Raw genomic sequence first — 17,465 nt, 5'->3', positions numbered from 1 at the left:
AATTTATATTATTTGATATTGATGATATTTGAAAGAGATATTTTAAATGTGTTATTTCAACTCGATATAGACATGACTAATGTGATATTATGTTATTTCCCTGTCGAGGGCAGGTAAGACGATTCCCCTCAAGGATTAGCAGGCCGTCAAATGTGACGGCTAGACGGTTCCTCCATCCGCTATTGAGAGGGACGTGTCCCCACTTTGGCGAGTAAAGGATACCACTCTATCCGCTGTTGAGAGTGCGATATGAGTTTGTCTTCATCCGCTGTTATGAGAATAAAAACTCATCTCCTAAGATAAAGTCTCTCTATCCGCTGTTGGGGAGTGCTCCTTCAGGTATTTGATATATGCCAATGAGATGATTAATTTTTTATCATGTATTCATTTTGAGTTGACTTTTGAGGTTCCTACTCAGCATTGCTGAATTTTCTTTGTTTTTTATTTTCATAGCAGCCTCCCACTAGTACTAAATCATATTCCAATGGAGAACATACCTTTCTTTATCGCTAGGTAGAACTACATGGAGAACAGACCTTCCTCTATCGCTATGTTTACTTTTTCACTTATGATTTAACGAATAAATAAATTATAATAAATATTTATAGAATAAAGATGTGATCATAAAAAAATAAAATCCATGACAAAAATAAATTGTAATCTCCCTTATTTTCTTTCTTCTTATTTATAGTTGGCAAAAGAATTTGTAATCTCCCTAAATGTCTCGAAGTCGAGTACCAATCGTTCGATCAATAGGTTAGAAAAGACGATTCATTTGCAGCTTGAAATGTAAGAAACTGTATGTTCTTTTCTTGGTGAAGCTAATTGTGGGTATGTTTTCATTAAAGCTATTTGTTAAAATAGCAAATTGGATATTGTTTTGTGTCTATGTAAAGATTCTGTTGTGAATGCTTTTGTTCCGCTGCAATTTCTGGAATCATATTTTGGGTGTCATGAGGAAATATATCCATGGCAATAAGATGCACAAATAAATTAATAATGCATGATGATCTTAGTAAACAGGTGGTTGCTCTAATCAATTACCACAGAGAAACCAGTCATAAATCATCACAGTCATATCTATCGATATGTTTAATCTTGCGACAAGAGTTATAAATATCAGGAATAAGCCTTCACTTGCTCAAATAATCTGTTTATTCTGAAAAAAAAAGGAAATATAAATCTATAAGCAGAGTTGAAGAACATGACACAATCTTTACAGGAATCATTCAAGTTCATCAAGCAGCTAATGTTGGGTTTACGCTTTTGAGAGATTCTTGGCCATGTGTAACACCAAAAATGCTTAATAGGCCTCGTCCCCTAGCAAGGTGCTCTAATTCATCGAGCTTCACCTTGAGTAGCTCCAGTTCTTTGGCCACTTCCTGCTCCTTTTGCTTCATGGCCTGCGAGGACATGAGACGACGTATGCTAGCAGATGAAAGCATATGAGTTACAGCTGATCAAACTGAATAGATTGGACAAGCGACACACAAGGGTGGTGTCGGGATCAGATATTCGGCAACCAGCCTCTTGTCGGGCTGCAAATAAAACTAGGCGATGAGATGACAGCTGACTCGTCGAAAAAGTAAAGGAAAGAATCGGTAAAGCTGCCCTTATGTCCTTCTTAAAGCTACGGTTGGGAAACTCTGCATAGTCAGCCAATTGGTCTACAGAGCTAATTCCTTTTTAACTTTGTCAAGCGTTTAAATCAAGTTCAGTAATAGACATTGGATCAAAAAGTAACTGAAGAACATATTCAAGATTGATCTTAAGTTTTAAATCCTGGAAGCAACCAAGTAGAGCCAAGAAATTATGACAGAAACATATATGCTTGGTTATGTATGTTCGGTTGCATGAAGGACGGAATAATATAACATGAAAATTTTATATAAGATGCTTTAATTTAAAGTGAGCAGACGCAAATTCATACCAAATAACAGAAAGACAAACCCACAAACAGTTTAACCTATAAACTAACATACTGTAATTCCAACTTTTGTTTTTTTGGAAACCAAAAAATCTATAGGCACCAAGCCAAAAATCAGACTGAACTAAAATCAAAATAGAGGTTCTAACAATCCAAATTCTTGCAATCCCTAAGCATCTGATGCTCCGATTGAACCACTAAGCAGCATAGATGGCACTGTGATAGTTCCATCGCAGGTCACTGTATAGTGATTACATATCATTTGTTATAGGAGTTACATCTACTGTCATAATCACTCAAATTTCTTTTAAAACCAAGGTAAAGAGCTCAAAGCACATTTTCAGTGCAATAACAGAAAACAAGGTGACACCAAAATTGTGCTCAGCAGTATTTTACACATTCATGAGCGATATCGGGAATGACAAAGGAGTTTGAGGTAATAATTTAAGTCCATTGATCTGTATAGGTAAAAGGGAACCTTTTAATTACCTCGAGTTCTTGTCTCCTCGACTCCTCCTTTCTAGCTTCTGATCTGGCACTTCGTTGCACCTCAAAGATTATAGCAGCTCCGGCAACCTAGTGTAGCAATGAGGCTCATAAGTAGTTGATATTACAAAAAACAAGGGAAAAACCAACAAACTCTTATTTGTGAGCACAAGAGGGTGAATGTACATTATGATGTGTATACATGCTGAAATGTCCATAATGTGAATATATCGACAAGTAATATCAGAAAAAGAATGCCGAAGAATAGGGACAACCGAGAAAACAAAGAGCTCTCCGATGAGGTCTGCAGCTGCTTGTACAGCTTTCTCCTCGTTCAAGGGTCGGATCTTAACATCAGTTGCCTGACCATAAAGGCGCCTTTGAATGGTTGTTGTGAAGCGATGATTTGCCTGGTTACAAAAAACCATTAGAATAAGAAATTCATCAACAACAAAGAAGATGCCAGTTTTGCAGAAGAACGCAACCGTGGAGAAAAATTGATGCAAATTTTCATCTCCCAGGAATTCCATATCCAATTAGTTATGATGATTTGCCTCATTGTAGAACCATTGAAAGAAGAAATCCTTTACCAACACTGAAGAAGCCAGCTTTCCATAAGAACACTACCTTTGGAGAAAAATTGATACAAACTTTGATCTCCCAGGGATTTCTTATCCAATTAGTTATGAAAATTTGCCTAATTATTAAACCATTCGAAGAAGAAATCCATCAACAACAGTGAAGATACCAGTTTTGCATAAGAACATAAGTGTGGAGAAAAATTCTCAGGAACTCCATATCCAATTAATCAGGTGTCATGTATTCATAAGAAATATTCAATAATCAAACTCCAAAATCCAATTAATTAGGAGTGATGTAGTTATATGAAAAATACATTCAACAACATAAGGCAATGCTATCCCAATGATCGACATATAAATCATGCTACTATTTGGGTATAATGATGCATATGGGTTGAAATATGAATCACTACAGAGGTTGGTGACTTCATAGCATCTTAACATGATAAGCAAACAGCTAAATCAAGAACAATGATGGAGAAACATGGAGGGGGAGCAACCTTCATTTCTCTCCTGATGCACTACATTGCAAGATGCTTATGCCAATGTTTGCTTCTAATCAAAACTACCAAGCGAACCGGAATTCCCCTCTTCGATTCATGCAATCCCAATGATATTGTCACGGGCAGCAAATTGACCCAAATAGAAGAAAGGAAAAGAAAAGGACAGATCTTTGATCAACAAAAAGGAAAGAAAGAACAAGAGAGAGGGGAGCACCTGAGCGAGGCCAATGATGTACTCGCGGAACTTGGGGTAATTCCCGGTCTGTTGCTTCAGCCTGGAGGCGATGGGCTTGGACAGCGTCCGCAGCACGAGCGATCCCAACTTCACCACCGGAAGTAGCATTCTCTCGCCCTCCCGCTCCTTTTCTTTTCCCTCTTCTTTTCTCCTCCGATGAATTTGACTAGGTTTTCTCTCCGAGGGGTTCTAATCGAGTGGGGTTTTCTTGGGGAAGAGGGAAGGCGGGGAGCGAGGAAGCAGCGACTCGCAGTCGCAGGGATGCCGGCGGCGCGGTTGACCATCTTGATCATGACCGAGAACAGAGAATGTTGGAGACGGACGGACCACGATGCATCAATCACAGCCGATCCTCTTCTTGATCGCAACGAAGCCATACGGCAAAACTGCATAAATGCATCTATCAATACATAACAGCGATATATATATATATACATATATACATGCATATATATATACATGTATGTATGTATATATACATGTATATATACATGTATATATACATATATACATGTATATATACATATAGAGAGAGAGAGATATATATATGGAGAATCTTAATATGTTGAGGGACATATTTCGCATACTAAAGATTAAAAAGGTGAAAACATCTAAAATACTGCTTCATTTCTTGAAATAATAAAAAAAAGACTGAATCGCCCCATGCAATCCTGAACTCAGCACAGGACAAGTCTGGCCCATTTACTCGGCCCAAATTGCTGGCTCAGGTCACAGCAATCAACATCGGAGTCCCCACACGGCATGGTATCTCGTTGAATTTGGCTTAGGGAACCACCACGATTAAACTTGAGCCAACCTGTGCGTTTCCCCATCTAACATGAATCTGCTAATTCTCATGCCTTCAATTGCAATCCTAACATATTTTTTTCAGTTTAGACGAGCTCCGGCCCCAGTGTAGTGAAACAATGAAGAGTCATACGATATATATATATATATATATATATATATATATATATATATATATATATATATATATATATATATATATATATATATATATATATATATATATATATATATATATATATATATATATAGAGAGAGAGAGAGAGAGAGAGAGAGAGAGAGAGAGAGAGAGAGTTTTTATTCTGCAAGACAAAGGAAGATGAGAATACTGTTGATAGGCGACGGAGGAGATGGTCTTCTTCGCTGCATGCCTTGGTGCTCTGTACGCGTTACGACGTATAACAAGTGGATAACGCCTCTGTCCGGTTGAACCACGCGACAGTGTTGACCGCCCGATCGCCAAACCCACTCGGATATAGTGGATTTCCGGGACTCTGAATTGTTCCAGGAAATCCGTAGGGTTGACTTCTTGTATGGACAGGGAGCGACAATGTCAACGCGATGACAAGTTGGGTGGCGTTCGAATTTGGCCTGTTGTTTCGAGGGTCAAACGACAAAAAGAAATCCTTACTACTTGTCATCGCGTTGACTTTCTTTTAGGTCGAACAGGCTGTGCCTTTAATTTATGAATGGTTCATTCCCGAGTCAAAATTTGGTTTGGGACTGCAGTGGATATGAATAACGCATTAAAGAACAAAGACTTTACCTGACATTTAATGGCGGACGACTCGTAGTAAAAACAGGTTCACGTGACCTGCACGTGTATATAAAATTACCGACCGCCAGGCTTGTTCTCTTTCGACGTTAGTAGATCGATCGAAAATTGACAGTCATGGATCCAGTGCTAGCACGAATCTAAAAGTGGCTAGTGTCACATGCGAGGGCCATAATTTGTATTCCCCACCCCCCTCTTTTTTTTTTGTTTCCTTGAACAATTTTACAACTTTTGCAATGATTATAACCAAATCAAACGGTTGCCAGGAAATCACACAAAATCACCTCCTTTTTCTACTTTCAAACGACATATATATATATATATATAAATGAAGAAAAGATGGGGAAATTAGAGCCAGAGAGCGCCGGCATCTTTCAAGATGGGCACGAGATCGCCGGTGATGTGGGCGGTGACGAGGCGATCGAGGCCTCCTAGTAGCCTACCCCCAACGAACACCACTGGGAGCTTTGACGACCGCCGTCGATCCCCACCGGCGCCCCCGACCTCGGCCACCGCCTCCACCAGGGCTGCCGCCTCCTCTACGGCGGCGGCCTCCTCTCCGATCTCGCGCACCACGGGGTTGACCCCGAGCCCCAGCAGAAGGCGCCTTGCCACGTCGACCATGCAGCAACCCCGCCGCCCCACCACCACCACCGGGTTCTCCGCCACCATCATCCGCACGGTCACTCCACCGAGGGAAGAGGAGGAGGGCGAGGCGGATGAGGACGAAGGCGACGTCGGGAACCAGCCCCGCGCGGTTCTGTACGGGATCGCGTCTTGCATTCTGGAACCGTTCGGGGGAAATCGAGGAAAGAGTGACGAGAGAAAGAACACGGCAACCGGAGGAAGGGGTTATATAGCGAAGAGTGGGGAGCGGGAATGACGTCATGGGAAGCCTGTCCCGACGTCTGAGACGGTTGGGTCTTCGGTGCTGCGTGGAGTCGTAGCGACGCACACATATCCCCGTAACCGCGGATGACGTGGCAACGCGTCACCTCGGGGTCGTACGGGGCCCGCAGTCTCCAGCTTGCGTACCTTGTTGCGTCAAGGGGTAGGTGAAGTGGGCTCCTGACGACGTGGATTGCGTCCTTCGGAGGGCGACTCGCCTGTCTGCGATCAGACAGGGGCTGTCGATGGCGACCAACGGGAGAAGCCACGTAAAGGCGAGCACTGTTCATAGGGGCCCAACAGGTTAAAAGAAAAAGTGCCAGGCAGGGAAATCTGGACCCTGTCTGAACCGAGACAGGTGCACACGCGATGTTCAGCGGTAGGTGGAGGGCGATAGATTTTCTCGAAGGTGACGTCGGACCATCAATTGGGTTGCTTATATTTCCAATTAAACACAAATTTAAAAGATAAAAAATAAATGGATCGACTAGTTGTTGATGAATATTTATTACCAAACCCAATTACCGGTTAATACACGTGGATCAAACTTTGCCACGCGTATCGAGTTGGTCAAACATTCCATGGTATGCTAATTAGTCAAAACTTGATTATGTAGATTTGAATCTTTGAGAAGTAATTTAATTTTTTTGATCATTCAAAAGTTTTGAATCGTTGGTTTTGATTCTAAATTTATTGATAATCACCCCAACCTGATTATCAATACAATTTAACCTATTAACGTCATAACGAACAAATTGACATGGAAATGTCATATATCTCATTATCTATTAATTAATATCAAAGAATTCTACCCCCCCAAAAACAAAAAAGCCTGCTGTGAAAACTGCCTTGATACATACTTTTTGAGGCTTTTCATCAGACAATACGTGAGGAGATCACCTCAGCAAACACGCGGCGCAACACCAAAGCAAGCCAAGGAGATCACGGTGACGGCAGCAATCGTTTGATACCGGCCTTCTGCTCCGAGGTGAGCCTCGTCGGGAACTTGATGTCGAACTTGATTCTCAGGTTTCCCTTCCTTGATGGATCCTTCGGCAGCGGCATGCCCTCCTTGGGCACAACCTCCTCGTAGCCGGGACGGATCACGGAGTCGACGGGCACGATGAGGCTTCGGCCGTCAAGCGTTGTCAGGTGGGCGGTGTAGCCGGTGAGGGCTTCGGCGAGGGATATCTTCTTCGTGGTGACCAGGTCGTTGCCTTCCCTGGTGAACACGGGATGCGGCTTCTCGTCTATGATGAAGACGACGTCGGCGGGGATGACGTTGGGCCGTTCGTTCCCCTTCTCCTCGAATGTGATCTTGGTGCCCTTCTTCCAACCGGGCTTTATATCGATGGTCAGGATCTCCTCCACCGGCATCGTTTTCCTGAAACGCGGATGATCGAGTCAGTGATCTCATTGTTTACGAGAGAAGAGAAAGACGGACGAGGAGGAGTTCTGCAATGAGAAGCAAGGAAAGGAGATTTACCCGCTCATGTCAGCGATTTCCCTGGAGATCTTCATCCTCTTGGTGGTGCCTTTGTATAGCTCCTCCAGGCTGCAGGGCAGCAGGTTCTCGATCGGCGCCGCCTTCTGCGGCCGGCGCGAGTTCATCGGCCCCTCGACACCGCCGCCGAAGGCCGACCCGAACAAGTCGTCGCCAAAAACCCCGGAAGAGAACCGGGTCCCTCCTCTCACGCCGCCGTTGCTTCTCGCGCCTCCCATGTCCCCAAGCGGGCTCGAGAAGCCGAAGAACTCCGCGAATATGTCGTCGGCATTCCGCGGATTGAACCGGAACACCGTGGGACCGTCGCCGCCGCTGGAGAAGAAGGTGGCGCCCCCGTTGGCCTCGGGAGGTGGGACTTGCCCCTTCAGCCCTTCCTCCCCGCACTGGTCGTAGATGGCGCGCTTCTGCGGATGGCTTAATACCTGTTAAGGACAAAAGAGAGAACTCCTTAAAGATCCATGTTCAGCGGACAAATCGATTAATCTACAGACATATCAAAAACAATCCATGACGATTTATGATGGATTTGGTTACAAACAATCGAATGAACGACGAGGACCGATTAAAACCTACAATTTAGAAAGGGAATCGATATCGATGTTTCCGAGTGCATGCGAGAAGAATTGGGGGAGGAGAAAAGGAATGGGAGAGAGGAATACCTCGTAGGCCTCGGAGATCTGCTTGAACTTGGCCTCGGCTTCGTTCTTGTTGTTGGGATTCTTGTCCGGGTGCCACTTCATGGCCAGCTTCCGATAGGCCTTCTTGAGATCGTCGTCCTTGGCGCTCTTGTCCACCCCCAGGATCTTGTAGTAGTCCGCTCCCATCTCCGTTACCCTCCCCTCTCCCCACTCCTCTCACCTCACTCTTCTTTCCTCTCACTCACTCTTCTTGTTCTTCGCTGCAGCTACCGAAGCTTTCCTTTGAGACGTTCTTTTCCGGCGCCGATGGGTTTATATCCGAGAGAGAACGGAACGAAGAAGAAGATGGGAGGAGGTCGTCGAAGCATCGGGAAGCGAGAAAAAGGACCGAAGATTGCAAAAGGTTCCGGAAGAAGCTTCTAGTAGAATGTAGAGACTGACAGCATGAATGATACTAACTTTTAGAAGTTTACTATTCACCGTTTCTTAAAAAATATATAAAATATTATCATACTATTTACAATTTTAGTATTTTTAATATTAATTTTTTTCCTCCCGAGTTATTTGTCGACCATCGATTGTTACTAATCCGCACTTCCTGCTGACGCCGCTGTCCTCCGAGAAAAGAAAAGAAAAACAAAATGAAAGAAGAGGAAATGGGATTGTAAATAGTGAAAATGAATTATAAATAGTAATCTCCATTTTTAATATTCTTTGATCAGATCGGAAACAAATTCAAATATAAAAATAAATAATCTTGAGTATTATTAATTGGTTAAAATTGGATTTGACTAAAATGAAATTAATATAACCTATTTCAACTTGATGTGCTTAAACTAGATTTATGAGCTGTTTAATAGACCATAAAATTAAATTGGACGAGAAAGGAAAGGCTCAATCATAGTGGAAATGCTTCGTTTCTTAACTCCATTTACACTATCATCTTCCTACAAGATGAAACACCCAACTACTGTAGCAAAGACAAAACACACCAATGGTGAGCAGACGATGTGTAGAAGCCTCCGCAACATAAGGATTTAAAAGAACAGATGGATAGCAGACAAAGAGAATAATAAAAATCTTGTTCTGAGTTTAAATTCTAATATATGCATCAGACAATAGTAAATATCAGCTGAGTTACTTTAAGTCAATCAACTGAACAGACTGATGCAGCAACAACCTTAGTCAGGCCTCGACTCTTGCAAGGTTGAAACCATCACTAGCTTCATCAGCAATAACATAACTAATTGGAAACACTTGCTTTGACACCCTGCACAGTCCAATCAATCATCAGGAGAGGAGTAAGAAGTTACTGGTGATTCTTCGATGCAGGTTTTAGAGTTTCACTCTTCCGCGACATTCACTAGCTCATACTCGACAATAGATAAATTGTTGTCCTCTTTCACTGTGAAGCTAGCGGGCTCGGTGACCTCAACGCGTCCCCACTTGTCAACAGCCAATCTCATCGAACCCTTGAACATGTCAATCTTTGAGTTGCGGAGTATTACGGTGGTGCCCGGTTTCATCAACTCAACTGTCAAAAATAAAATCATTCACAAACCTTACAAGCAAGTTTTGTGGAACAACCTTCCTCGAAAAGAAAAGGTTCTGTTGGACAAGTAGCATAATGCGATTGATAACACTAATTTAGTCCAGAACAAGAGCAAAAGCAAAGATCAAGGACTTCCTAAGCATAAAAATTGGACAACCTTCTTGTGCATATCTGAAATTGGACATTCATGGTACAACTTATTTTTCTTTTTTGGCAGTATCTAAGCAAAAGATATCTCACCATGGAATCTGTTTGCCTGCAATTACCATATACCGCTTGCAATCCTTCAAGTCTTTACTAGTGTCGAAGCTACATATGTTAAAAAACATTTTGATAAGCTAAACTTATGTCGTACATTGACCTTCCCCACACCCCACATTGGCGGGAGCACCGGGTATGCCCCTTTTTTTTTTTTAACTTATGTTGTGTGTGTCTTGCAGCAAAGAGTATCCTGGAACAAAAAAAAATCAAGGTAAATGAAAGCTGTGTGAATATTACTGTCTGAAACTCTTGAATTTAATCCATATATTTTGTTTATTTCAATCATCATTAGCTGATCATCACTATAGTGATATTTCTGGATTCTGAAGGATCGCCGTTGCCAGATGTCATATTTATACACGAGGTACCAAGACAACATACTAATTTTAACGATGATTGTCTTGATATCTTTTATGTGACAGACAAGAGGTAAACAATAAAGCACATGTGCCATCAATGGTGTACACACAAAAAATGTGGTTTTTGTGCAATCCATTGTCTATGATGGAAACTTGTTAACATGTGCATGCATGAGCACATGCCAGCATACAAGCACAAACTTGTGCACATAGTGAGGCTCGTCCAGATGCACTTCAGTTCAAGAATAAAAACACAAGCAAATATTTCACATGTTAAGTTTAACAATAAAATAGGAGAGACCCAACAATGCCACTGAGCAACATGAAGAATTCCATGTTCCAGAATAATGTTCTACTTGCTACAGTGGTATTCTTATCTATCCCAAAAATATATAGATTGGGAAAAACAGCTTATCTTGCATAAACAAGATCAAGCAAAAATTTGGACCGATAATATTGTGAAGTGGAACAATTGTTGAGACACCAAGAAGCTAAACAGCTAAGAGTGAAACTAATCCCCCCTAAAAATAACTGTAACACCCTTTAGATAATTAATAAATGATAAAAAAGAAAAAGTTTACTGGTAAACATTTGTCTCCATGAATAAGCCGTACATGCCAAATAATGAATGTAAAACTTGGTTTGGAGCAAACACTCGTGTATCACTAAGAAAACAACAAACTTTACGAACAAATCTAAGTATGAATGTTATCTGATTAAAAAAGGAAGTGACTTGTGTATCTTGGCCAAGGTGGCATTCTAAGATATGTCAACCAAAGAAGGTACAACAAGAAATCTCAAAAGTTCCATGAAGGATCAATACTTTTAGTTCTAATAGAATATCTAAAAAGCTAAACCTGCCCTCATAGAAGACTGCAAGCACAAACACTAACTGGCATAAATTCACTTTTTTGTTTCCAGAAGATTATTGTGGCCGACCTAAATGCGCAAAACTTATGCCTTGTTGTGTCACTTGTTAGTGTTTCTTTTCGGAAGACTCATCATAAGTGGGAAAGAAGAAAATATATGAATTAATGAGCAAAAAAAAAAAACAACAATCCATTTGATGTTTGAGGCTTTGAGCTAAATTGTTTTCTACAATCTTCCCCTTCACCAGATAAAAAAGTCCTCCCATGATCACTAGCTATAAAAATCTTGAGCAACAATAAAATTTGATAGTTCCTAGATCAATGCAACGATTGTGCAGAAAAAGGAAATAATCAATATGGTCATGTAGATGCTTTCCAACTAATTTCAACAAATAGCTAATCATCGTGTCCAACTCCTACCAAGAAAGAAGGTAGATGCACCAAGATTTGACACTATCGTTTAACGGTGCTTGGAGGCATATGGTGAAGCAGACGATGGAAGCGCAAGAACGAAGACTAGACAATTTTGGCAACGAATCAAACCAAAGATTCAGTAGGAGGGAAGGGAAGACGTCGAACCCTGCTCGTTGCGAGCGGTGAAGACGATGGCACCGGTCTCGTCGCCGATGAGGCACTCGGAAATCATGATAGGGCGAAGGTCAGCGGCAGCAGCCCCGGCCCGGCCCTTGTGGAGGACGGTCTTGGATGTGAGCACCTTCGCCGTGAGGGTATGCCCGGTCGTCCCGGGCTTCAGCTGATCCACCTTCGTGAACACCGGCTTCCTCTTCGAGCCTCCCGCTGCCTGTTGCTGTTGCCGCTGTTGCGTCGTCGCCATGGCCGCCGAAACCCTAAACCTAGAAGAAGACAAGGACAGCCACCCCCGGACTCACTCTCCTCTCCTCTATATATATCATGAGGCGAGTGGAGACGGGACGGCCGAAGCGGATGGATCAGTCGAGTGTGCGTTAACCCGCGGAACAGGTTAAGTTAAAGATGGCCGTGGACATCTGCGCGTAGAAGCATAGTTATCGGAACCGTGGACATTTCCTCGGGAGCACAGTTGAGGACCGGTCTAATCACATGCTTATTCTTCGTATTTAATTATTTCGATCTTTATATTTAAAATATATATATTAATATTTTTATATAAAATATTTAATTTTATTTATCGATTTTACTAACGAAATATATCGCACGTATTGTCATATAAAAAAATAAATATATATTAAAAAATAAATAAAAAATAATCTTAATTCTCATTATCCAAAAGATTAATTTCTGAGACTGAAAAACTATATCGAACAAGTTTGAAAAGACCCAAAACATAATAAAAATGATATCATCAAACGATGTGATTCAACTATTAACACGATTAAAAATTGACTGGACTGATTCACCTGGTTGGTGTTTGGATAGCTCACATGAACAGATTGGGTTGTACAAACCTGATCCAATTTTATAATATAACAGAATATTAATTATTAAAATATCCTTAACTTATATATTTTGTTATTATTTATTTTTAAAAAAAAGCATGTTTGTCAAATTAGGAATGATTATCATGGATGTACATGTTTATAAGTTTCATTAATATTATCATTTTTATCTTATGTATACATGTTAAATTAGTCTTAATAAGTTAATTTGTATTATATAATTATTAAAATTATTTAAAATATTTTTAATTAAATATGTCTAACTATTGAAATACTAAAACAGAGATTAAAAAAAAAAAATCTGTGACATGCATGCAATATATTTTAAGTCTAGATGCACAAAAAACAAAAGAAAAAGTATACCTTTTCCAAGGGGTCTCCTTAAGTCTTCTTTTTTTCATTTAGTGAGGCCTAAATCCGAGTGATTATGTACAACCCTAGGCAGGTCTAATACAGGAGGAAGCATGATGATAAAGAACATTGTCAAACTAGAAGGTGATAGAAATGAAAGTTAAGATGTGAGTCTGCAGAATGAAGCCCCATCAGAGCTATATATACTACTGTCAGAAATGAATCCTTGAAACATTTCTTATAGCAATTTCAAGCTTCTTTGTGATATTAAAGGTGGATTTCATACATTTATTGATAATAGTTGCTGCACTAAGTTATGGGATAAACCTTGGTTAAAGAGTCAGTCAATAAATGACCTACTTTTGTGAATGTATATGAGATGAATTATTTATTTCTTTTGTGGCTGATATTATTTCTGCTAAAGTTTGAAATCATGAAGCGATTTCCAAGATCCCAGATGATGATTATTGGATTTAGACAACCACTCCTAAAGACTTGAGTATATTTTAGCAGTGCTTATTCATAAGTAGGATGGGTTCCTCAAGGAGAAGGTGATGTGGGGTGTGGTTGCTCCCTCTAAAGCTAAAACCTTTCTATGGAAATGATTGATTGATTGATTGCTCGAGAGGCAGCGGCACCTTAGCGAAGAGAAGAATACACTTGTTTTTTTATAAGAATTAAACGAAGAAGATAGAAAGATAGAAATCGTAAAAGAAACTATAAAATGTATAAAATGTAATTGACTAATACATTTGATAGTGAGCTCTTGATAGCTATTTATACATACTCGGCAGGGAGGTTATACACATTTAGCAGGAGGATTTTTCTCAACTACTTAGATATTTCCTCAACTGCCTTGAGGAAATCTTATCTACTTATCATGCCCCTGCAAGATTGAGCTTCCATCAAGATACCGATCTTGGACCGATGAGATGAAAATGGTTTCCGAGCAAGAGGCTTTGTGAGTGAGTCTGCTAGTTGATCAGTTGTATGTACGTGAGAAACACGGAGTTGATGTCTGACAACTTGATCTCGCACGAAGTGGAAGTCGATGGCAATGTGTTTCATGCGGGAATGGAACACTGGATTGACACATAAGTAGGTAGCGCCAATATTGTCACAATATATTGTAAGAATAACCGTAGAGTTGACGTTGAGTTCCTTGAGCAGATTTGTGACCCAATTGAGTTCAGCAGCGGTGGTGGCGATGGCACGGTATTCAGCTTTAGTTGTAGATCGTGTAACCGTCTTTTGTTTTTTAGAACTCCAACTGATTGGAGTGGCTCCAAGGAAGACAATGTATCCTAACGTAGATGTTCTATCATCAAAGTTCCCTGCCCAATCAGCATCAGCAAAGGCATGGAGATGGAGTGAAGTATTTTTGCGAAGAAAAATGCCATAATTAAGAGTCCCTTTAAGATACCGTAAAATTCGTTTGACCGCAGACCAATGTATAGTAGATGATCAATGCATGAATTATGATAATTTATTGATGGCAAATGAAATATCTGGACGCGTGAGAGCCAAGTACTGTAAGGAGACAAGGACTTGTCGATATTGAGTCGAATTTGTAGCAGGACTTCCATCACATAATTTAAGTGATTCACTGGTAGAGAGAGGAGTTGTAACCTCTTTCGCATCCTGCATGTTTGTCTTTGATAATAAATCTTGAATATACTTTCTTTGTGATAGGAAGAGACCTGAAGATGTAAATGTTGCTTCCACTCACAGAAAGTAGCTTAAAGTTCCTAGATCTTTGAGGGAGAAGCGATCGGCCAAGTGCTTTAGAAATGCTTGAGTCTTCAAAGGATCATTTCCTGTGACAATAATATCATCCACATATACTAAAAGATATATTATGCTTCCATTTTGCTGGCAAATGAATAACGAGGTATCAGACTTAGAATTGATGAAGCCAATTGAGGTAAAAAACGAGCCAAGCTTGTTATACCAAGCCCTTGGAGCTTGACGAAGTCCATAAATAGCTTTTTGAAGTTTGCAGACATGCCTCGGATATTGAGGATGAACGAAACCAGGAGGTTGCTGTATAAAGATATCTTCAGTAAGTGACCCCTGTAAAAAGGCATTGTTAACATCCAATTGTCGTATGTGCCAGCCCTTTGAGATGGCCAAACTCAAGATAAGACGGATTCTTGTGGGTTTAACAACGGGACTAAATGTCTCTGTGAAGTCGACACCAGGTCGTTGATGAAACCCTTTGGCGACTAGACATGCTTTATATCTGGCAACGGATCCGTTTGGGTTCCGCTTAATTCGAAAGACCCATTTACACCCGATGATATTTTGTGTGTGATGAAAGGGTACTAAGGTCCATGTAGAGTTGTGGAGGAGAGCATCATATTCGTCACACATGGCTTTACGCCAATGAGAAGATTTTTGAGCTTGAGTGATTGTAGTGGGTTCACTGGCCTCAGTGGAGGAACTTGTTATAGCATGTAAGTCAAGGACCTGACGTGGTTTGAAAATACCACTTTTGGAGCGTGTTGTCATTGGATGTCTAGGGGGAATGGAAGTGGTAGATTGTGTTGGTGGTATAGCCGAGGGCGAGTCATTGTCATGGACCGGGCCAACCGTCGACACAACAATATCACTAGGTCTAGGAGAAGGTAAAGCCAGTGGCAATATTGCCGAGGGTATTACCTCATTAATAGGGGAAACTTGTGATGAAGGAAGTGGAGAAATAGAGGGAGTGAGAAGTTGTTGAACAGGAATAATAGTAGTATGCGGATATTGAGGGTAAGGACTGGACTGTGTCATTGGAGGTTCGTGTGAAGAGATTGGAGGGATATTCCAGTGATGTATGTTTATCGGAGTAGCTTGCATGGTAGGATTATTTTGAAAAGGAAAGATAGACTCCTCAAAAATAACATGACGTGATATAAAGATTTTTTTAGTTTGGGGTTCATAACATCGAAAAGCATTATGTTCAAGGGAGTAGCCTATAAAAGTGCAAGGTTTAGATCGTGGTGTTAGCTTATGTGACGCATAGGGACGGAGCCATGGATAACATAAACAGCCAAAAACTTTGAGTTTATGAAGGTTTGGAAGCTTGTGTAATAATTTTTCAAATGGTGACTGGTATTGTAAGACTGGAGTGAGCATACGATTAATGAGATAAACTGTAGTTTGAAAATCTACTGACCAAGAAGATGGTGGCATGGAAGCTTGATGTAGAAGGGAGAGACCAGTTTCAACAATATGCCGATGTTTGCGTTCGACAGAGCCAACCAATTGGGGAGTATGTGGGGGTGACTTGAGGTGTTGTATACCACAAGCAGAGAGACAAGATGTGAGGGCTTGATATTCGGCTCCACCATCAGAGTAAACCGTTTTATTGGAAGATTGAAAAAAATTTTCGACCAACTTTCGAAAGTTGGTAAATACTATGGAAACATCAGACTTATGGTGGAGAGGATATAACCATGTGTACTTAGTAAAATAATCTATAAAAATGACATAAAAATGAAACTTGTCAAAAGAAGGAATTGGGGCAGGTCCCCATACGTCGGTATAAATGATTTCAAATGGTTTAGAGCAAGAAATGGAGGTTGTCTCGAAAGGCAGTTTATGACTTTTATTGTAAAGACAAGTATCGCAATGACTGACAGTGCTATTGATTTTCAAGGTAGGAAGAGAATAACGAGAAAGTAATTTTTGCTGGATAAAATGGGAGGGATGACCAAGACGACGATGCCATACATCAACCGGAGCTGCGACTGAAGAGTGAGTAGTAGGAAGGGTAATTTGTGAAGCGGATGGCCACTCATAAATGTTATCTTTGTTCTGGCCATGGACCAAGGATGCCCCCGTGCTCAAATCCTTGACAAGAAAAAAGTTAAGAAATAATTTAATTGAGGTATTATTTTGTTTACAGAATTGAGAAACAGAAATGAGGTTTCTTTTAATGTTAGGTGCACACAGAACATCATCGAGTGTAAAAGTTGTGGTAAGTGAACTAAGCGTTGAGGAACCAGAATGAGTAATAGGAATTCTTTTACCGTCATCGATGATGATGTCTTCATTTCCGTCATAGTTGTTGTGGATGGACAAGTTTTGAAGATCAGAGGTGATGTGATGAGAGGCGCCCGAGTCCACAATCCAATTAGGTTGGGTAGGAGTTGGAGTAGCCATGAAATTCGCTTGAGGCCACTGTGATGGAGCAAGGAGCCTGGGGCGAGATCGATAAACTTTCACAGAGTGTCCAACTTTATCACATAGTTGGCAAACGACTCGTTGGTAGCTTGTGAAGTCAAGACGCGACGACAAAGGATT

The 17,465-nt window shown here is 40.8% G+C and overlaps 4 protein-coding genes across 6 annotated transcripts; all 4 read right to left on the bottom strand.

Moving 5' to 3' along the window:
* Positions 1–1,110: 1,110 nt before the first annotated feature.
* LOC135633148 (OPA3-like protein) lies at positions 1,111–4,077 on the bottom strand. 3 transcript variants are annotated; one of them, XM_065142275.1, is made up of 4 exons: positions 3,712–4,077; positions 2,689–2,823; positions 2,417–2,503; positions 1,111–1,428 (listed from the first exon to the last, which is right to left on the bottom strand). In XM_065142275.1, the coding sequence occupies exons 1-4, from the start codon at positions 3,838–3,840 to the stop codon at positions 1,339–1,341; spliced, it is 441 nt and encodes a 146-aa protein (XP_064998347.1). In that variant the 5' UTR covers positions 3,841–4,077; the 3' UTR covers positions 1,111–1,338. The 3 variants fall into 3 exon arrangements, with proteins under 3 accessions (XP_064998347.1, XP_064998346.1, XP_064998348.1); XM_065142274.1 differs by having other exon boundaries at positions 1,111–1,403; positions 3,712–4,074; XM_065142276.1 differs by having other exon boundaries at positions 1,364–1,538.
* Positions 4,078–5,310: 1,233 nt separating this feature from the next.
* Positions 5,311–6,470, bottom strand: LOC135632698 (monothiol glutaredoxin-S9-like). The gene has a single exon (XM_065141387.1). The coding sequence runs from the start codon at positions 6,095–6,097 to the stop codon at positions 5,663–5,665; it is 435 nt and encodes a 144-aa protein (XP_064997459.1). The 5' UTR covers positions 6,098–6,470; the 3' UTR covers positions 5,311–5,662.
* A 481-nt stretch (positions 6,471–6,951) lies between these two features.
* On the bottom strand, positions 6,952–8,638 carry LOC103978378 (uncharacterized). The gene is made up of 3 exons (XM_009394154.3): positions 8,366–8,638; positions 7,689–8,128; positions 6,952–7,586 (listed from the first exon to the last, which is right to left on the bottom strand). Exons 1-3 carry the CDS (start codon positions 8,528–8,530, stop codon positions 7,145–7,147), a joined length of 1,047 nt encoding a protein of 348 aa, XP_009392429.2. The 5' UTR covers positions 8,531–8,638; the 3' UTR covers positions 6,952–7,144.
* A 776-nt stretch (positions 8,639–9,414) lies between these two features.
* Positions 9,415–12,276, bottom strand: LOC135634075 (uncharacterized protein At4g28440-like). The gene is made up of 2 exons (XM_065144256.1): positions 11,965–12,276; positions 9,415–9,878 (listed from the first exon to the last, which is right to left on the bottom strand). The coding sequence occupies exons 1-2, from the start codon at positions 12,218–12,220 to the stop codon at positions 9,688–9,690; spliced, it is 447 nt and encodes a 148-aa protein (XP_065000328.1). The 5' UTR covers positions 12,221–12,276; the 3' UTR covers positions 9,415–9,687.
* Between the last annotated feature and the right edge of the window lie 5,189 nt (positions 12,277–17,465).

This window comes from Musa acuminata, chromosome BXJ3-3 (assembly GCF_036884655.1).
Source record: "Musa acuminata AAA Group cultivar baxijiao chromosome BXJ3-3, Cavendish_Baxijiao_AAA, whole genome shotgun sequence".
In the NCBI taxonomy this organism is placed as follows: domain Eukaryota; kingdom Viridiplantae; phylum Streptophyta; class Magnoliopsida; order Zingiberales; family Musaceae; genus Musa; species Musa acuminata.
This window is presented reverse-complemented; position numbering and strand designations above follow the sequence as displayed.